Source organism: Balearica regulorum, chromosome 1, assembly GCF_011004875.1.
Source record: "Balearica regulorum gibbericeps isolate bBalReg1 chromosome 1, bBalReg1.pri, whole genome shotgun sequence".
In the NCBI taxonomy this organism is placed as follows: domain Eukaryota; kingdom Metazoa; phylum Chordata; class Aves; order Gruiformes; family Gruidae; genus Balearica; species Balearica regulorum.
Window position 1 is genome coordinate 206,453,821 of NC_046184.1, and position 21,713 is coordinate 206,475,533.

At 44.2% G+C, this 21,713-nt stretch overlaps 1 protein-coding gene across 4 annotated transcripts in view; it reads left to right on the forward strand.

Annotated features, from left to right (window-relative positions):
* The window catches only part of MTMR2 (myotubularin related protein 2), a 66,427-nt gene that overhangs the window by 37,987 nt on the left and 6,727 nt on the right, over positions 1–21,713 (forward strand). For 3 of the 4 annotated variants that reach the window (XM_075742349.1, XM_075742346.1, XM_075742347.1), the window contains 9 exons: positions 37–112; positions 3,355–3,449; positions 3,632–3,742; positions 5,831–5,932; positions 6,627–6,710; positions 16,852–17,001; positions 17,812–18,000; positions 18,937–19,122; positions 20,531–20,737. In XM_075742349.1, coding sequence (XP_075598464.1) covers positions 67–112; positions 3,355–3,449; positions 3,632–3,742; positions 5,831–5,932; positions 6,627–6,710; positions 16,852–17,001; positions 17,812–18,000; positions 18,937–19,122; positions 20,531–20,737 — 1,170 coding nt within the window. In that variant the 5' untranslated portion in view covers positions 37–66. Of the gene's footprint in view, positions 1–36; positions 113–2,055; positions 2,157–3,354; positions 3,450–3,631; positions 3,743–5,830; positions 5,933–6,626; positions 6,711–16,851; positions 17,002–17,811; positions 18,001–18,936; positions 19,123–20,530; positions 20,738–21,713 lie in introns of those variants that run through there. The other variant, XM_075742348.1, reaches the window with a different exon arrangement.

A 21,713-nucleotide genomic window follows, 5' to 3' on the forward strand; every position in this document is an offset into this window, starting at 1 on the left:
AATTAATTTAATTTTCTACCTCTGTCTTTTGCATAGGTCCTGAGGGAGACTAATAAATTGGCTGAAATGGAAGAGCCACCTTTGCTACCAGGAGAAACCATTAAAGACATGGGTATGTGAAGAGGAAATTCCGTATTGTTTGTTGGCCAAATAGATTATCTGTAGAGCAGAATACCTTGGTGGTCATTGACCAAAACCACCAAATTGCTGGTGTTTTGAGAACCATGATCAGGTTGTTTCATTAATCAAGTTACTGCGCATCACATAAGCCAAGGTAACTATATGTCTCCTCTTAGCCTGTAGCAAATACAAGGCAATTCAACATATCTTAGCATGAGTGTTGAGACAGGTTGCACAGCTTTGCATTTGCTGCCTCCTGAGAGGACATGGATCAACCGTTTCAAGTTGTGCTTGCCACAGGGTAACTTTGCAGGTTTACACAGCACAATTGTGCATTGAATTTCTATGACAAACTGCAGGAGAGGACAGAGTGCTGTTGCAGAGAGCTTGCTGTGGTATGAGGATGGGTCTTTTTTCTTTTTTTTTTTTTTTTTTTATCCAGACTTTCTGACATGCATCAGGTTTGCTGATGCACGGTAGTCTGAAAGCTTGAGTAAGTCTCTTAGTTAATTTTCTGTGAAAGATTTTGCATTTGCTAGTTTAACATGTTGCCTTCCTCTTAAAATTATATGGAAGAAAGCAACTTCAGTCCTAAAGAAAATTCAATACCCTACCAAAAAACCCCACCCAACAACAAAACAAAACTAAAACCAAGCAAAAAATCCCACCTCAACGCTCAGTCCTTTTCTCTACTCCTTTCCTAAGGACTCTAAGCTCGTACTCCAGCCATGCACTGCAGACTGACATACCTCACTCCACAGGCACAGTTAGCTCTGACAGCAGGACTGTATTTTGAAGGGTTCTTGGGGAGTGGTTTAAGAGAACAGAGTTATCAGTATTTTGTCTGTTGGCAAATGATGTGATGAGCCACCTAAGTCTGTAAGAGTGGGTGGCTTTCAGAGTAGGCCAGACAGCAGCTGACTGGTCCAGCAAGAAGTTAAAGGTAGCAAAAAAGAAATCTTTATTATTCATCAGCAATAATTATTTCCTATTGAAAGTGTCAAGAAAGGCAAATGTAATTTTCTTTGTATTTTACAGGGAGGGAAAGAAAAATTATTTCAGCCAACCCAATAATCTGGGGTAAGATTGGCCCTGTAAAAGACAGGAATTCCATAAGTGAGGGAATTCATAAATCCTGGTTCAAGTATCTTTCTCCCATATTGATTCTCTTATATCTACCAAAGGTTGAGCTTACTAGACTTTCCCTTGGTAGTAGCACTAGTACAACCTCCCTCATAGTTGGCATCTGTTCTCACAATCAGTGAAGGATCTTAATGCCTTGGAGATCCCTGTTTATCAGATGGAGACTGCTGAAATCATACAACTGTGGTAGGGTTGAGGTCAGACAAGCCATGTGCATAGCAATGTGTACATGTGCGGTGCAATTAAGTACAATTGTTTCCTTAGGAAACTAAGCTAATAAAATGTAAACGTGAAAGGTGATGTGGCTTACAAGCTGGAAAGGTCAGTGTTTGAGATCGTGCCAGGGATTCCTTACCTGGAAAACATATTTCTAGCACCTTTCCTCTTTACCCAGAAATCCTGTTTCTCTTCAGATGTAAATGCATACTTCTCTTATTAGTAGATTTTGGTTTTTTTTTTTTAAACATTTTGAAATTACATTTTGAATAATGGGAATTCTAGTGGAAAAACCAGGCAGGCTGCCCTCACCCTTATTATGCTTCATGAGTCTTTCCAACCTCTGTCAAATTAGTCATTGAAAAGTAGTGATTAATAATTGGACAATAATGAAACACTTGGTTTAATTAGAAGTGGCTAGAAGCATTTTGTGTTTAATTGTCCTTCCAACAAATGCATGTAAATGAAAATAAATAAATAATGAAATTGCTAGTGTGTGTATATATATATTTTATTTTTAACCAAAAATTCTGTGCTACGTATTTTGCTCTGAATTAGTCACTCTTGATTTTTTAGGGATCCTTTTCCATATCCAAATCCCGAGAGTCAGTGGAGACTATGCAGAGGCAGAGCTGACGTGAGGATGATTTAGTAACATCAGTTGCCAGTGCCCTGGAGTAAGGCAGTCTCTCTTCCTCCCTCCAGGCTAAATCTCATGAGATAAAAGTAGAGGAAGTTCAGGTCCCAATCCTGACACCCCAGTAGCCTCATGCCTCTTGTGCGTGGTGGCTGTCACCTGGCTGGGAGGCAAGCTGTCCTCCTGACTTCGCATAGCCCTCGCAAAAGTGATCTCATAGAGTTTGGAGGCTTGAGGTTATTAAGATGGTCCAGGGGTTTCTTTCATGGATCTGACAGCTCTGGTCAGTGGGTCTCCTTCTGAAAGGATATCTGTGTGTTTGAGAGGTGTTATTACTTGACGGTGATAGTGTAAAACATTGCCATGGCACAGACAGCCCACCACTTCAGTGGTAGAAGACTGGGTCGCTGCTGGGGGGGGCGGGGGGGAAGGAGTGACTTAAACGTTGGCGTTTTTAATTGATGTAAAACAGAAGGGCAGTTAGGGGAGGTGTTTGCTGTGGAAAACCAGCAGCACCTCTTACCTTTTGCTGGAACAAGTGAGAAACGTTTTTAAGAAGGGGACTGTTTTAAGTCACCGTCACTCAGGCTCAAAAATAATTGAATTGTTGCAGAGTAACTTGATCACTGACTTCAGACTTAAAACCACTGGCAGTTGGGTGCTATACAGATTCCTGGTTGCTGGAAATCGCTGTAGCTCTGCTGGCTTTTAGCATGAGTGCCTTCATCCCAGGGCTGACTCGGCATGCAAGGGTGTGCAGAAGGACCCAAGCATCCTAAAAGCCACATGTAGGAGAACTGCCTTCTCCTGTCCTTGGTGGCACAAACCAGCTTGCTGTTGATCCTTAGCTTTTATGCAGGTTGTTGACAGCTTCAAATGTATGCATCTAGGCAGGAATCATCTCTTTTCATGCATGGTGTTCTCAGCTACTGGCAAGGCATTGCTCAGTAACAGTAAACCATTTGCAGCCGAATACTGGTTTTTTTACAGGAGTGGCAGTTCTGGGCAAATATAGGATTCTAGGTCATGGTACTTGCTGGAGTTCAGTTTATACCCAACCTATTACCTTCTCCACAAAACCAAAATTTGCATGTTACCTCTAGGCTAGAACCACAGGTTAAGCTTGTTTTCATTTCATGATCTGAAAAGCAGAGTCCCCAAATATTGTTACTATTATAATTTTACTCCCATAAATTAATCATGAAATTAACAAATTTTTTTTCTTTTCTTTTTTTAAGCTAAGGATGTTACTTACATCTGCCCCTTTACTGGAGCAATCAGAGGAACCCTTACTGTTACCAATTATAGACTGTATTTTAAAAGTATGGAACGGGTAAGCTTTTGAAACCATCATCTGCTTTTGTTGGCTACTCACTCTTTAGACCTAGGTGTTCTTTGAGAGTAATTCTGTGTGAATAATAGCTATATGTTTGGGAATATAGGCATGAGGGAGCAGGAGCTGGGGATTTTTTTCCCCCTCCCCTTTTTAAACTCACAAATTTCAACTGTCTACAGGACCCTCCTTTTGTCCTAGATGCATCTTTAGGTGTAATCAACAGAGTGGAGAAAATTGGAGGTGCTTCCAGTCGAGGTGAGAATTCATACGGGCTGGAGATCGTATGCAAGGTAAACTTTTATCTGTATTTTACAACAGGGGAAGGGGAACATATCTGTTAAAATGTTTTCTCTGTAGGAAGTTCTGCAAAACATTTTAGTCAGTGTGACTTCACGCACTTCAAAAAACATCTGATTTTAAAAGTGAATTTCAGGATTCTCCAGCTCCACTGACTCAAGATGAGATCCAAACCTTTATTCAGGCTTTGTACTAAGTAATGTCTTGTCTTCATAGTGGAAACCTAGGCTTGCATCCCACCAATGCAGTTCTCAGGGTTGCCCACCAGGCTATCCCAGGAAGCCTCCAGTCATTGTGGAGTACAGGATGGGTACCTTTCACTCCCTTGCATTTCAAGAGCAAGAAAGGGGCATGTTTCTCCCTAAATCGTGAGCTTGTGTCTACCTGCTGCTGTGCTTTGTGGTGAGGGACTGCCAAGTAACCTTCAGTCCTCCTCGAGGCTGTTGTTTCATTTCTTTCAAGGCAGTACATAATTCACATGCACCTCTCAAGAGCCCTTGGAATCATTGGAAATGCAAACTTCAATAAAAATTAACAATTCACCTCCTTGTGTCTACTTACTATAGACCCACAGAGTAGGTAAAGCCACTGTCTCCAGTCCTAAATTCATACTTCTGCTGTTCACCAGGGCATGGCCCCTCTGCTTCCCTCGGTGGCCATGTGGGGAGAGCTGGATTCTGAACCTTGTAGGTCTTGGGCTGCTTAGAGCTGTTGTCAGAGCCCCCTCAAGGCTCAAAGGATGCCACTTCCTGAATAAGGGCAGATGGAGGAATGAAAACGAGTCCCAAACTGCTCCGGTCACTGCTGTGATTTTGAGGCACCAGGAAGCTAAGCAGACTCTCAAGCTGTGGGTATGCTGAGTCAAGAGCAGTTGATAATAATCTATACCAAATCATACAGCTGCTCCCTCCTCCTATTGCAGTCATGATCCTCCCTGGCTAACGTAGGAGTGCTTGTGCTGGTAAGCTCATTCGTTCACTGTTTTGATCTGGATTCCTAGTCCTCAACCGTTTTGCCTGTATGCAAATTTGTACACATGGTCAGGTTTGGAGTGAACTACGTTGTTTCCCTGGGTGGGAAACCCAGACACAAGCTATACGATAATATTCAGTGCATATATATATATATATATATATATATATATGCCAGCCTGCTTGGCCCAGGATGCAGAGCAGTTTAGTGTGATAACAGAGTAGCACAGATACAGCTTATGCATCCTGAAATGTTCTCTGTCTGAGACCAATTACCTAATCTCAGTCTTGTGAGACAGCTAAGTCTTCCTAGCTGTTTATCTCACTCTGACTTGTTGTGCCATCTTCATATGCTTGAACTTGATAGCTCATTTTCTGCTGGTGGCTTTTAAACTGTTTACTACAAGTGTTTGAGTTGTAGGCTTGGCTGGCAACTCTTGGCATCTTAGAGATGCTTTATTTAGTTTCCAAATTTGATTTTGTACATGAGTACAGAAAGGAGGTCCTGGGTTACCACTCTTTGTGGAAACTGTGTAAAGTGGAGGAGTTCTCAGTTTTAAGACATCTTCTTGAGTGCTCTGTAGGATGGAAGCTTTAAAGGGAGATGGCACTGGTTGCTTCGCACCAGACTGGCTGGACTTGGGCTCCACATGTGCAGTAGCTCTGTGGAGTGCTTTGTGAGGCAGTCCCTTCCAGCTGTCTTCTGGCACAGTTCAGCGTGAGAGCCCAGTACGAGCTTAGGAGGTCCTTCTCACAAAGTCCTGCCGATCAGAAATAGCTTGTCCCTGAGCGGGGCTCTCCCCTGGACTTTCAGCAGGTAGAGCATTTCACGTGAAGGCAAGATGCTGCGAGCAAGCGCACCCGTGCGTTCCCTCTGCTCCTCTGCAGTTGTGGCAGGCTTTGCCTGGAGGCTGCAGACAACCACTGAACCAAGCTCAGAGTTGCAATAGAACAGTGTTCAAAGTACAATATTAAATCAGTGCTAGAAAGAGCATCATGATGTGACCCTATTTTGAATGCTGGCTTTTGGATTTTCTTTGGATTTTGAAGTGGTTCGGAAATCTGCAATTTGATTTTCCTCTTGATTTTCCATTTTTTTTTTTTCCCTAGGATATTCGAAACTTGCGGTTTGCTCATAAGCCTGAAGGGAGAACTAGACGATCCATATTTGAGAACCTAATGAAATATGCTTTCCCAGTTTCAAATAATCTGGTAAGTATTTTCTTTTCAGATTTTGCCAAAAGACACATAGTGGCAGTAAGCTGTTTTGTTCAGTCCCATCTACTTGGTACAGTGTTCGCATTGGGTGCATTTTGTTGGAGGAGGAGAAATGCTGGTTTTTAAATCTGTTTTAGAATTAATTCTGCAGGAGTTTAGATCATATAGAAAGCAGGAAAAGTGTACTGCTGTGGGGCTGGATTTCTTCATGCATGGAGAGTGTCTTACTGATACATCCTCGTAACAGAGGGAAAATATTCAAAGCACAGTGACATCCGTCAGAGGTTTACAGCTAATGGTGACTGCATTGCCCCAAATCTGGAACGCAGTTCGTCTGCTCTGTCCTGTTATGACTCTGCAATTGTTGCTTCAAATACTGGTTGAAATGATCTAGTTTTTAATATGTAAGAGAGTTCTTGCCCAAGTAGTCTTTTGTTTCTCTCTTTAATAATAAGTTCCTTTTTTACATGAAGTACTAGGTAACAGACAAGCAAGATCAGGGAAGGAATTACATTGTTGTACTAATTACCTGCTACAGCGAGCATGTTAATCTTTTTCACAAAGCCCTAAAAGAAAAGTAGGGCAGTGGGAGAAAAGAAGGACCAGTCATGAGTTACTATTTGAGATATCAAACATCCTGGAAATGGGCTCTGAGTGGGCTCTTAATGGTAAATTTTCTTTCTTTCAGCCACTTTTTGCATTTGAATACAAAGAAGTTTTCCCAGAAAATGGATGGAAGGTGTATGACCCCACTTGGGAGTACAGAAGACAGGTGGGTATTGTGCCATGTCCTTCCTCATCCTCTCCACTCTTCAGAAGTGAGCTTCTGTGCAGTAACAAAATCACAGGTCACATGGAGCGGAGAATGATCCTGCTGACACATGTTGTGCAGGCTGGGTTAGGACATTGTTCTCCACACTGCAGTGGTTAATGACAGCAGTACAGCTTTACAGATACTGATCCACTGATGGCAATTACTCAGGCTGCAGAGAGCTGACTTTAGGCTTTGGTATAAAAAAACTATTGCTCTGGCTTAGTCATCAGGCACTGCTGACAGTGAGGAATGGAGGATGCATTTTGCGGGTACAGACCATCCCATTGTTGAGTGTCACACCTCAGCTCTTGCTTGCATCAGTTTTAATTCTTTCCAGTTTTCTGTAAGGTATCTCAAACAGGAACTTAGAAGGTAAAAAAAAAGACATATAGAATGCCTTAATTTTCATGGAGAATCAGTGTAGGTATCAACCTAGAGACTGTTGTGATTAACCATAGCTTGGAACAGACAGTAGTAGTGTGTCCAGAGTAGACTGGTCAAAGGTGTTAATGATCATGAAGTGATAGGCTGTCAATTAGGAATACTGCGATAAAAACTTGAATGGTCCTCCCTGGGGGAAAAGATGGAGAATTTTGGGTTTTATAATGAAATCACTGTTGTCGTAAAATTCTCAGTTGAGGAAGTTGAGGAAGCAGCACAATTTGGTGACAGTTTTGCCCTGGGCACAGTAAACTTTTGTCTCATCCAGATCTGCCAGGATAAAACCAATTTTTGTTCATAAAATTAAGAAATTTACAGCCATGTAATTTAAGGATTTATTCGGGTCTTTCCCATAAAGCAAAACAAAACAAGACATCTGTCCTAGCCTAGTTGTTCATCTGATTCCTGACATCCAAAACCTAAGGAAGGGATTCGTTTTCCTAGCTTTAGTTTTCTAAAAGCTGGGCATGCCTTCTAAATTGGTTGTCTAGGCCTGTCATTAACAGATGGGGAGAGAGCACTTCACTGTTGGGGGTGCTTTGTTCCCTCCTAAAATAGCTGCCTAAGATAGATCACTGGCTTCTAAGCTGCTAATTGAAAGTGCGATATATCTTACCTCCACTATCTTCATTGCAAAAAAAGTGTGTTTGCAATGAGATACTGCAACCTAAAATCCTCCAATCATTTGTTATCAACAAAGCACACTGTATCTAAGGTTGAGTTTGAGTCATAAGACCAGATAATGCAGTAATTATTGCTTTGTTTAGAATTTACCTCCTTCGTGGTAGTTATTTTAAGGAAAGATCTGTTTATAAAGAAGGATCTGCAGCCGAAGCTGTATGGGAAAGATGCTTCCTTACAGGACTAAGAACTTTGGAGCAAAGACTAAAGAATACCTGTGCTATCAAAATAATCTCCATCAAAAAGCACAGTATTCACTTAGCCAAGCTTCAGTTAAAACAGATGAAGTACAAAAGACATTTTTACAATACCTGGAAAGAAGGAAGGGTGACCCTTGAGAATTTCAACATAAATTATTCCAATTTCTTAATCCTGGCATGTCTGTTTTTAGCATACAAGTTTTTCTATCCATATTAGATTGGCTGTACCTTAAATTTGGCAGTGAAAGGATACATATATTTACATGCATGTGATTTACAGCTCTCTGTGGCCTTTCTGTAGAGGAAATGAGACTCTGGGCCATGGTGTCTGTTTCTCATGATGTCGCATGAGGTAGCACTGTTGGGTGGTGAAGCATGTCACAATTGAGACGTTGCTGCAGCATGTACTTCTTTTGTTATGACCTCCTTTTGTATCATTTTTGAGCGCTCGGGAAAAACTTAGCCTGACTGCTTTTCTGTCAAGAAATCAAACTGATGACTGTATGCTGAGGCCCTCAGTCATTTGCTTGCATCAGTAACTGCAAAAATGAATCCAAACAGGATTTTTTGCAGCCATGGCCTGTCTGAATTTTACCCATGATGGGCCACAGTTGTTCCTGTTCTATATCACGCAATCCATCTCTTCCAGTAGCTTATCTCCAGAAGTGACCAGCACCAGATGCTGAAGAGGAGGCAAACCATACCACAATAGACATTTATGTTGTCATCTGGCCAGGAGGAGAATTTCAACCCTTTCGTTAGAGTTGATTTAGGTCCTGCAGTATGAAGCTTTATGTCCCCTCCAAAACTTTTAGGTATTTCAGTCTGTTTATTTAATTTCAGCATTTATAACTATGGATGTTCAGTTTATCTATGTGAATGCCTTAGTCTTTATTCTTAATCCAACCAGATTCTGTTAAAGCAATAACAAATACTACAGTAAATCAGGATTATGTCCTGAAATGGCAGCAGGGATTCGTTAACAGTGAAACAAAACTGACATCATCAAATCAGATAATGGGATTACCTGTCTCTGACTGTATGAATTGTGATCAGAAATAGAAAAGCAGGACATATGCACTATCTGCAAGACCTTTTGGAATTAGTTTAAAAACTATTAGAGAAGAGCTGGCCTAAGGCATAAGCAGCCCAGCAGTATGGCCAGGCGTTAACTTGGAATATCTTAGGCCAGGTCAGTCATTTCCCTGTGGGAGCAGGGCCACAGAGAGAGGGGAGAGGAGCAAAAGTAGAAGCCAACTACCAGGCATCCAGAAAAGGCTTTTAGAGTAGGATCTATGTCTACACTGGTAGACATGGCAAGTCTTTGTGTGATAGGATTTATTTATTATAATTTTTCTTCAGATTAATGTAAGTCTGTTGATATGGTAGAGATTGTAGCAATTAGGAAGGATATTCAGTAAACCCCTGACTTCTCTGTTAGCATTCTTAGGAAAGATGGAAATGTGTAACTTATTAAAAATCTGTGATTGTATAAAACTATGGGGAGTAATAAACAACCTGTAGAGAACAAAAGGAACTCAGAGAGGTTTGGGATTTAGTCGGTAAATGGAATCACATGTGACAAATGAAATTTAAAACTGAAATTGCTCCCTGATTTTTATTACATGCGGGCTGGCAGAGTATAAAACAGAATTGCAAAGTGAATAAGACTCAGTTGAAACCAAAAGACCTTGAGATACCTTTGGACTAAGTTAAAGCTTTCATTTTCCTTAACAAGGTGGAGAGCATTTGGAAAATATTACAAGGGGCTGTGAAGCTGGAAATGTGTGATGTTTCCCTACAGAAGTCATGCTCGTCTAATCCTATGCTCTGGTTATATGTACCAGGGAGCCACAGTATAGGGCTTTGGTTGCTGCTTTCAGAGAAAACATATATAAATTAACAATTCAGAAGAGGAGCTGACCTGTTTTGAGGATAAAAGAAGTGCTCAGTGTTAGTATACGAGCAGAGTGGGAAAGGTAGAGCATGAGAACAGCATCCTACAGAGGATTATTTGGTGTAACTTAGGAGAGTGAAATGAGAATTGAACTGTTAAATGTCCCATGGTTTAACTGAGGTCTTGTTTATGCTACTCTTTACTCTCACAGCTCTCTTGCACTACGTGGACGTAACCCGGGCTGAGTAACATGGCAGAGGGACCAGCTTGGTTCTGGCAGCTGGATCCTGTGTCAGTGTAGGGATGCACCTGAGCTAATGTGCTCAGCCTCTGGGTATCGCATGGCTTAAACCAAGTTCGAGAGAGCACTGCTGGCGTGCAACTCGGGATCCTCGCTGCCTTGCCCACTGCAGGTGTACCCACGTGGCTAAGCTCAGAATCAGTCTACTGGATCCAGTAGAGAGATGTGGCTGTGTTTAATTCCAGCAAGGAAATTATTTTTTGCTGTCAGTGAAAGATCCTCGTGTGCATAATCTTAAACGTGTGCTTTGTAAGGTGCTGGTTTCAGTGCCATGCTGGTGTGTCTTCAGCAGTTTTTCCCTGCAAACGAAGAAACTTCATGTTCTACAACATGCGTAGATCAAGTGATAACTGAACACAGGTCATTAAAGGAAGGCATGAATGAGGGACACCAAGGGCATCCGGAAGGAAACAAAGTCTGATTTGTGTGTGGAGATGACACAAAGGCTGCATCTCTATGGCTATATGATACAGTTGTAAGAAGTGTTCCCGAGCACTGGGACACCTTCCTTGCAAGTTCCAGGCATAGCTTCAGTGGAGACTGTTACCGTCCCTCTTTTGAGTGAGTGTGTTTGAGCATCTTTAGCCATACATAAAGATACTCCTCCAGCAACATGTATGCAGATTGAGAGTATGAAGCAATTATTTACTAACACACAAACGAAATAGCTGAGATTTCACTAGCTACTAGGCTGAGCATTAGTACTCACCACCTCAGAAGAGGCATCTGAAGAGACTTCCCTGGCCAGGCAGGCACCAGTGAGAGGAGAAGGATCAGCCTCTGCCCCTCCCTCAGTTGGGTTGTTCTTGCACTCTTCCACCACTAATGTCAACACCAGCACACAGGTGACCCAGCTGTTGGCCCTCACCCAATGACTGCCTAGTAGACTCACGGTTTTTCCTTTTGGATTTTATACCATTTCATGATGATGTTATCCTTCAAAACTTTGAGCTACCAGCGACCCCCATCTCAACAGTCCTCTTCCTCTATCTGCAGTTTTACGTTTCTTGTCTTTCTATAGATTTTCACACAGCTCTTTCGCATGGCTTTGCAGTGTCTGTGGCAGTCTGAGCCGCGGTTGTGCAGCTGGGTCACATCAGAGCTGGCACCTGAAGAGGCAGTTGGGCCCTTGTGGAGTAGAGAAGAGGAGGGCTGCAAGGCCAGCTCGCCTGCTGCCGAACCTGGGCACGGTTCAGAGGTTGGCACAAACCAGAGATCACCAGTTTGGACAAACTGCTCTGTTTTGAAGATAAATGAGTTTAATGGTATGGATGCGAGGTGCGCTGTACCAGCTGGTCTCAGTGAGAACAGGCGTGGGCATGTTTAATTTACGACTGTAGATGTGGCCATGTTGCCTTCCTCACGTTGCCCTCTGGGAGCAACTGAACACATGAATTCCCCTGAAATCAAGGTCTGCTAGCGGTGTTACCTCGAGAAGACAAACCTTGTGCACCAATCAGGGCAGCATGCTCTGGTCACTAACGTGGACACCCAGCAGCCATGTTCCCTAGCAGCTTCTGGACCATTGCACCCGCTGGTAGCGAGGTGTGCCTGGGTTCCCTCTGCAGGTGCACAGGCAGGAGACTGCCAGAGCTGTTCCTGAGCCTTCAGAGGCTTCTTGAATTACATCTGTAACCGTTTGGGTTGGTTTGATAGTAAGTAGACTTTTGGGTGCTTACAACTTTCCAGGAAGCAGTGAAATGCATCTTATATGAGGAAATACCAAAGTGCTTTATATCATGTTTAGCTTTTTCTATTGATTCCAGCTGGAGAAAGCGCAAATCTGAACGAGCATGAATAAATGCAGAAGCTATTCTGCATCATGGCAAATGTTCTGGGAAGATGCAAATTCAGCTTCACTTCTAGACCACTTATTTCTGTTTGCTTCAAGTCCTTGGAGAAAGTCACAATCTGAATCCAAAGTCCTCTTGGGGTGGTTCTGTGATGCAGGTCTCCTGTGCCAGGGGAAAGCAGGCATTCCCCGTGATTCAAAGGAAATTTGAATGCTGACACACAGCATCTTTTCTTTCTTTGGGGGATTGTCATGGATTGTTCTGGTCTGGGCTATTGCAGAGGAAAGATTTCATTCAAATTTTTCAGGGTCGCAGCTGAAAGAGCTTTGGAGATGTCAGTTCTGGGCCAAGCAGTGTGTGCTGAAGCTGTTCTGCCCCATGCTGTGAAGAGGGTGCTTTACAGTGCCACTCACTGAGCACTGGTAGAGTTGCAGGGTAGAACAAAACGGAGCTGTTCTTCCATGTCACTACTTGCAAGCTCCCATTTTTCTTGCCAAGAGTGTGCCGACAGTGTAGCTTTAATTCTGATTTGGGGGAGGTGATATCTCCAAGCGTTTCTGATAGATCCATTGCAGTGCAGTCATGTACTTACTAGGACAGGACTGAGAACAATTTAGTCCTTTGCCATTAGTTCACTTTGAGATAGTAACCAGTTTGACCGCAGATGATGGACAGCTAGGAGCAAGAGTCTTGCTATTCCCTGGTTGACAGCAGAGCTGGTGGACCCAGGAGATTCCATCCTTGCTGTGTGTAGAATCATAGAATGGTTTGGGTTGGAAGGGACCTTAAAGATCATCTAGTTCCAACCCCCCTGCTGTGGGCAGGGACACCCTCCACTAGACCACATTGCCCAAAGGCCCATCCAACCTGGTCTTAAACACTTCCAGGGATGGGGCCTCCACAACCTCTCTGGGCAACCTGTTCCAGTGCCTCACCACTCTCACAGTAAAGAATTTCTGACATCTAATCTAAATCGACCCTCCTTCAGCTTAAACCCATTACCCCTTGTCCTGTCACTGCACTCCCTGATAAACAGTCCTCACCAGCTTTCCTGTAGGGCCCCATTCAGGTACTGGTAAGCCGCAATTAGATCTCCCCAGAGCCGCCTTTTCTCCAGGCTGAATGACCCCAACTCTCTCAGCCTGTCCTCACAGGAGAGGTGCTCCAGCCCTCTGATCAGCTTTGTGGCCTCCTCTGGACTCTCTCCAACAGCTCCATGTCTCTCCTGTACTGGGGACCCCAGAGCTGGACGCAGTACTCCAGGTGGGGTCTCATGAGAGTGGAGTAGAGGGCCAGGATCACCTCCCTCGACCTGCTGGTCACACTTCTTTTGATGCAGCCCAGGACATGGTTGGCTTTCTGGGCTGCAAGCACACACTGCCGCCTCATGTTGAGCTTCTCATCAATCCATACCCCCAAGTCCTTCTCCTCGGGGCTGCTTTCAATCCATTCCTCGCCCAGCCTGTAGTCGTGCTTGGGATTGCCCTGACCCACGTGCAGGACCTTGCACTTGGCCTTGTTGAACTTCATGCGGTTCGCACTGGCCCATCTCTCCAGCCTGTCAAGGTCCCTCTGGATGGCATCCCTTCCCTCCAGCCTCTCGACCACACCACACAGCTTGATGTTGTCAGCAAACTTGCTGAGGGTGCACTCGATCCCGCTGTCTATGTCGCTCACAACGATGTTGAACAGTGCCGGTCCCAGTACTGACCCCTGAGGAACGTCACTCGTCACCGTTCTCTGCTTGTACATTGAGCCGTTGATCACAACTCTTTGAGTGCGACCATCCAGCCAATTCCTTATCCACCATGTGGGTCCATCCATCGAATCCATGTCTCTCCAATTTAGAGACAAGGATGTCATGTGGGACAGTGTCCAATGCCTTGCACGAGTCCAAGTAGATGACGTCAGCTGCCCTTCCCTTATCCATTGACACTGTAACTCCATCATAGAGGGCCACCAAGTTTGTCAGGCATGATTTGCCCTTAGTGAAGCCATGTTGGCTGTCACCAATCACCTCCTTATTTTCCATGTGCCTGAGCATAGTCTCCAGGAGGGTCTGCTCCATAATCTTGCCAGGCATGGAGGTGAGACTGACCGGCCTGTAGTTCCCTGGATCTTCCTTTTTACCCTTCTTAAAAATGGGGGTTATGTTCCCCCTCTTCCAGTCAGCGGGAACTTCGCCAGACTGCCAGACTGCCTGGCCACTTCATCTGCCAGTTCCCTCAAGACCTGCGGATGCAACTCATCAGGTCCCATGGACTTGTGCACCTTCAGGTTCCTTAGATATTCTCGAGCCTGGTCTTCTCCTACAGTGGGCGGTTCTGCATTCTCCCAGTCCCTGCCTTCTGTGCCCTGGGCAGTGTGGCTCAAGCATTTGCCGGTGAAGGCTGAGGCAAAGAAGTCATTGAGTACCTCAGCCTTCTCCATATCCTGGGTAACCAGGTCACCGGTTTCATTCCAGAGGGGACCCACATTTTCCCTCATCCTCCTTTTCTCACTAACATACCTATAGAAGCTTTTCTTGTTGTCCTTGACATCCCTGGCCAGATTTATTTCCATCAGGGCTTTGGCTTTCCTAACCTGCTCCCTGGCTGCTCGGACAATTTCTCTGTATTCCTCCCAGGCTACCTGCCCTTGCTTCCACCCTCTGTAGGCTTCCTTTTTTTGTTTGACTTTGCCCAGGAGCTCCTTGTTCATCCACGGGGGCCTCTTGGTGGTTTTGCTTGACTTCCTCTTTGTTGGGATGCATTACTCCTGAGCTTGGAGGAGGTGACCCTTGAATATTAGCCAGCTTTCTTGGGCCTCTCTTCCTTCCAGGGCTTTATCCCATGGTATTCTACCAAGCAGATCCCTGAAGAAGCCAAGGTCTGCTCTCCTGAAGTCCAGGGTAGTGAGCTTGCTGTGTGCCCTCCTTGCTGCCCTGAGGATCCTGAACTCCACCATTTCGTGGTGACTGCAGCCAAGGTTGCCCTTGAGCTTGACGTCCCCTACCAGGCCCTCCTTATTGGTGAGAATAAGGTCCAGCATGGCACCTCTCCTCGTGGGCTCCTCTATCACTTGGAGGAGAAAGTTGTCATCGACACATTCCAGGAACTTCCTGGATTGCTTGTGCTCTGCTGCGTTGTCCCTCCAGCAGATGTCAGGGTGGTTGAAGTCCCCCATGAGGACCAGGGCTTGTGAGCATGAGGCTGCTCCTATCTGCCTATAGAAGGCTTCATCTGCTCGGTCCCCTTGGTCAGGTGGCCTGTAGCAGACCCCCACTATGATGTCCCTATGTCGCTACGATGTGTACAGCTGGTAGACTTCTGAGTGTGTTTTACCCATCAGTAAGCTTGGACTGTGTATGCACACTGTTTTATACCATCTTCTGCCAATTCTTTGGCTTCAGGCAGTGCCAAAAATAGCTTTCCGTTAGGGTTTTGGGGTACTTGTGATCCTGGCAGCTTTGCTGATTCCTTGTAGTAACATTTCCTTCCCAGGAGGGCCCCCAGGACCAGGTGTGGTTCACAAACAGGGTGTGTGACAGGTATTAGACAGGTCTGTCCTCTCCTCAGATTTCTAACCATGACCTGTTTTGACAGCATGACTCACCGCTCTGATGGGTAACCGGCAGCAGCCCTCATGGGTCAACCATAATTACCACAGCTCGTCTGACTTGTGTTAGATTTGTCATTTATTTTCTGTGGGAGCTGCGACAGTGGTAATCAGTGTCCCACCACCCTCCTTAAACTGAAGTACTGCTTATTAGAACAGAAGCACGTATTCTTTAAGAGCTGATGTTCCTCTAGAACAGACTGTGTGCTTAACAGTCTGGCCGTGTTCACTGTAGCAGATCTGTCTTCCCCACAGAGATGCTTTGTGTTGGTGCTCACCCCTGCTGCGGCAAGTGTCTCTTTAAATCTCTCCTTGCAGGCATGCAGTAGCAACCACACTGTTTTGATCTGTTAACTCCCAGCATCCGCCAAACTAAGTCTGCAGGTTGTCAGGATCGTCCCCATTGTGCTTCAGATGTTACCTGGAGGTTATCGTCTGGGAAGCTGTTGAGTTGGTTCCCCGTCAGGGCACGCTGAGCTCAGTGATATATGTGTGTGCGTGTAGATTCCCTGCTCTCCCAGCCCAAGTCAGACTAGTACAACCAGAGAGCTTTGTCTGAGAGGAGCATGGGAGTTGCACATCATTGGCTGGGTCACATACAGTCATGCAGCCAGAGACGTACAATTATTAGGTTTCTGGTGTTTTTAGGGGATTGCACAGCTGTGCCACAAACACTGAACATGGCCCAAATCAGATTGATTTTTTTCACTGCCTCTTCTCCCTTCTGTCTTCCCCTTCATCCTGTCTGGTAACTCCACTTTCCATCCCCAGTTTCCACCCACCACATTTGACCTAAGTGCCAATAGAGGAGTGAGGACTGTCGGTCACCCGTTCTGTCCTGCTCCTGGCTCTCCTCTAACCACCACGATGAAACCAGGAGGTATGTTCAAGATGCTCTCAGGGGGATCACCCATGTTGCCACATCTGTAGCCTCCACACTTCCTTTGCCATAGGAAGTGTGAGCCTGCCTGCGGTCTTCTAGTTTTCCTGTTCTTCAGTGACCTGGGCAAAATATCTGCCTCTCTGGGAAGAGGTATGAAATGCAAGTTACCAAGATAATGCAGTCCCAGGCTCCAGCCCTAAATGTCCTTCATTAACAAAAGTTGCCTTGAATTTCAGGTCTGGGGATTTGACTGTGCTGAGGTCTCAGAGCAACTCATTTGCTAACCTGCTGTTGTTTCCTCTTTAGGGAATTCCCAATGAAAGCTGGAGGTTGACCAAGATTAATGAGCACTATGAGCTGTGTGATACGTACCCCGCGATTCTAGCTGTGCCCGTAAACATTCCCGATGAAGAATTAAAGAGAGTAGCATCTTTCAGATCAAGAGGACGCATACCAGTGAGTGTGACAAAAGAAGCCACTTTGATGTGGTGTTGTTACATACCTTTGGGCTATAAATAATACCGAGGTCAGGCTGAGTGGATTCCAGGGAGCAAATAAATGGTCAATGGATAATAAAAGTGACAGCAACATGTTTGAGGAGTTAGAAAGCAACATTATCTGCTGGAACTACTGTTGTGAAAGAGATGTAGACTAAACCAAAATGAGAAGATAAGATAACTTAGCACAACCCAGACCAAATCTCGGTTCAGTTCCTGGGAAACACAAAGCAGCCCTATTTGGTTGTTTACAATTGTCTGGCCTACTCCAGCTTTCAGGATGGAGGAATACTTAGTGAAAATGCTTATTAAATGACATTAAGACAAAACACATTGTTATGATTATTTCAGCGCTAACTGAAAATGTACTGGTTTACTTCTCAAGCCTATAGAAAATTACATCTGTTCCTAAAGTGCTTAACTTTTACATGGTGTAACATGGAGTAAGACACCGCCCAATGACTGCAGAGCAAGAAAGTCTGTTTGTGACTCACACAACAGTGAGAAAAGCAGTCTGCATCATATTTAAAAGTCAGACTTAAACCTCTTCAGTCACTTCTTGTTTGTTCAAACTTTGGGAATGCCACCAGAATGAATGAGTAAGGACAGAAGAATTCTTTGTTTCATTCAGTCCTGATTTAATAGAATCCAGTCTTCTGGAACCAGCTAATACATGGCAGGATCCCAGCACAAACCATTACAGGTAAAACACTTCACTGGTTTAATGAATCCCATTTTTCCTTCATTTCTTTCTCTTTTGTTTCTGAAGGTATTGTCATGGATTCATCCAGAGAGTCAAGCAACGATCACTCGCTGTAGCCAGCCAATGGTGGGAGTGAGTGGCAAACGAAGCAAGGAGGATGAAAAGTACCTTCAAGCCATCATGGATTCTAATGCTCAGTCCCATAAAATCTTCATATTCGATGCAAGGCCTAGTGTGAATGCTGTAGCCAATAAGGTCAGGTCCTTTTTCCTCTGTCAAGAGCTGGGAACGTAATCATTTAGAGCACATTTCCCACCACCATTTCAAATTATTCCTTTTCTACTATGAAGAGATCCATATGCAATGATCTGATTCTCTAGACAGACTTTACACCTGCGCTGGTATCAGTAGATATCAGTGTGACTATGAAAGGCCCATTTGGATTAATCCACAACTTGAAATGAGATTGAAAGGAAAAAAATCATAGTACTGAGGTCAAAGTCTGGCACCCTGGATCTTGTGTATCACTGTTTTTCACTTCATGTGGTTGAATGACTGCTTCCTCTAACAGCACCTGAACTCTGTCCCTCTTAACCCTGATGGGAGCTGAGGTTACTCAGCACTGCCGAAATTCAGGCATCATGATCTTTAATTTCAAAATATAAGCTGGGGATCTTTAATGTCTAGGAATGTGGCTGTGTTCTTCCTGCTGTTCTGTCTCATGCCATCACTCTAAGCCCTGTTTTAGTAGTAGAACTGCTTTGTTGCACTAAAGCTGATTTTTTTTTTTTTTTTCAATCTGTCTTTCCCGCTACTTGGGAAAGGCAATTAGTGTGTGGGATATACTCCTCTGTAATAGTATGGTAAATTTGTAAATGACAGAATAGTGAATCTAATGAGCTAGCAGCTTGAATGGGGATAAACGATAATTACAGAGAAAAAGAAGGCTTGTAATGTGATATTCTTTGGTAAAAATTATAGCATTCATTACTATTGCAAGAAAGAGACACAAAGTGTGTGCGTGTACATGTTTGTTCCCAATTGTAAGCTAAATCCAATGTTTTCTGCCTACTTTAGATAGTACAATCACTGTCGTATTTTGTCAGCTGATATTTGCTCAGGACAAACGATGGGGATAAAATATAAAATACGTTTTTGCTTAATGATTTTTATGTGGATTTTGTTCTTCAGGCTAAAGGAGGGGGCTATGAGAGTGAGGATGCCTATCAGAATGCAGAATTAGTGTTCCTGGACATTCACAATATTCATGTTATGAGAGAATCGCTGAGAAAACTGAAAGAAATTGTGTATCCAAATATCGAGGAGACTCACTGGCTGTCTAATTTAGAGTCAACTCACTGGCTCGAGCATATCAAGGTACGCATGTCTGCACCCACTGCATGTGGCTGAGTAACCACAAGTCAGTACCAGCCTGTTCACTGGGAAATGTAACCAGAACTGACTCTAGTGCTGGATTTTGAATTCATGAGAAATTTAAAGACTTACAAATTGGTTTCAATTTAAAAACAACTAAAACCACAGTTTCTTGTAATGGGGAATTTTGAGGAGATGGGAAGAGGAACAAGAGAGGGGGTTGAAATACTGAAAGATGGTTTGGTTTTGGAAGTGAAGTGTATTCCTGGGTGTCGTGGTTTAACCCCAGCCGGTAACTGAGCACCAGGCAGCTGCTCGCTCAGCCCTCCCTGCCCAAGGGCATGGGGACAAGAATGGAGAAAACCCCAGAAAACTCATGGGTTGAGATAAAGACAGTTAAATAGGATGACGAAGGAAGATTATAATAATGATGATGATATATATATATAAAACAAGTGATGCACAAATGCAATTGCTCACCACCTGCAAAAAAAACCAACTTGATGCCCAGTCTGTTTCCGAGCAGTGAATTTTTCTCCTGGCTAGTTTCCCAGTTATATCCGGAGCATGACCTTCTGTGGTGGGGAATATCCCCTTGGCCAGGCTGGGCCAGCTGTCCTGGCTGTGCTCTCCCAGCTTCTTGTGCACCTGGTAGGGCGTGAGAAGCTGAAAAGTCATTGACTGAGTGTAGACACTACAACTACCCAGCGACAACTAAAACCATTGGTGTGTTATCAACATTATTCTCATACTAAATCCAAACCACAGGACTATACTAGCTACTAAAAAGAAAATTAACTCTATCTCAGCCGAAACCAGGACACTGGGTCATGCATAACATGAAAGCCCTGGTAAAAGCATAGGAGTCCCAGAGTTTCCAAGCTCTTGACGTGGGGATCCTCGACATCCTGGCATTACTGTGTGGTCCAGACCAGCAAATGTTGGGAGTTGGTGGCCCATCAGCCTTTCAGGAATCCAAGCAGAATTGGAACAAGTGGGGCAAAATCCTTCAAATGTTGGTTTTCAGATTAAGCTCTTTCTTTCCTAAAAACATCCAGCTCTCATTGTCTGCCTGCTAACGCAGAAAGGGGCAGTTGCAAGGTGATGGCCATTTTGTGTTCGTGTTCAGACATAGAATGCTCCTGTGTTTAAATCCTGGGCTGTCCAAAGACTGAGCTTAATGCAGAGGCTCTTGCAGAGTTGTGCCTATGCTACAGTTTAGATGTGTTGTCATCTTGCTGGAACAAAATACATGTTCTCCAGTTTGCTGTCCTATTATAACGTAGTTGGAACTGATTTCCCATTCTCCTTGAGGCAGGCAGAGCCCTTGGTTTGTCCTGTGTTGTCACTAGCCATTTTTCATTTGTAGTTTCTGTTCCAAAGAGATTTTGTAACTTTTTTTTTGTCCCAGCTCATTCTTGCTGGAGCTCTTCGGATCGCCGACAAGGTGGAATCGGGGAAGACGTCTGTGGTTGTACACTGCAGCGATGGCTGGGACCGGACGGCCCAGCTCACCTCTCTCTCTCTGCTCATGTTAGATGGCTACTACCGAACTATCAGGGGCTTTGAAGTGCTAGTGGAGAAGGAGTGGCTGAGCTTCGGCCACAGATTTCAGCTGGTGAGTCACTAGCCCTTGGAAGGCACTGGATAGAAAGTTATTGTCCACCTTGAAGGATTTCAAAGGAGTTTAGCCTTTCCTGTGAGGAGTCCCCAGCTGAACTCACAGAAGAAAGGTGAATTCTGCTGCTATTGTTTTCTGCCTCCAATTCCAACCATCTCTTAACCTCCTTGGAGACAGTATTGCTAGATACAAGGAAGGGATGGTATTAAATCTCTCAGGTGCCTGACTGATATGTTGTGTTCCCATGCTTAGGCTTAAACTAACAGAGTGCTTTGGGTTCAGGATAGGCATTTCTGCTGGGAGTTGGCAGACACCACAGGGGTATTTCTTGTTTTTCCAGCTCAGTCCATTTTCTGAGACTGCTTGGACACTGTCATCTAAGAAATGCTGTGGTATTGAAGAGGCAGCAATTTGGTTATGGGCTTGACCTCATATTTTCTTCAGGCACATTTTATTTGGGGGAGGCTTCTAATTGTTTAGCTAAAAGATCAGGAGTTTGAGACTGGACCAAGAATAGCTTGTGGTTGTGCCCCTAGGGTTGGCAGAGAGGCAACTTTGTGGACTTGTGACACATCATTGAGAGAGCCTTTCAGTAGCATCCTTTCAGTCTTTGTTCCCGTTGTGTTTTGCTTATAGCTGTTCTCTTGTGGTCGTTCAGTTTTGGCAAGGGCTAGAACGAGGTCTGTTTACAGCACATGTGATGGTGGGTTGCATAGTCAAATGCAAGGTGGGGAAACTGAGGCACTAAGCAACTGAGGTTCTGCTGCAGCAAAACTGTTAACTGGTGTTTGAACTATGAGGATTTTAGCTTCCCTGTCTGTTCAAAGAAGATAATGATATTGATTTCCTTTGGTGAGGGGAGAACAGAATTACAGAAGCAGTATGGATCTCTGTTACTTATATGTTTTTGTTCTGTCTTTGTATGGTACTTAGGGCTCTGAGTAATATATAACCAGTAACGTACTATACTAGT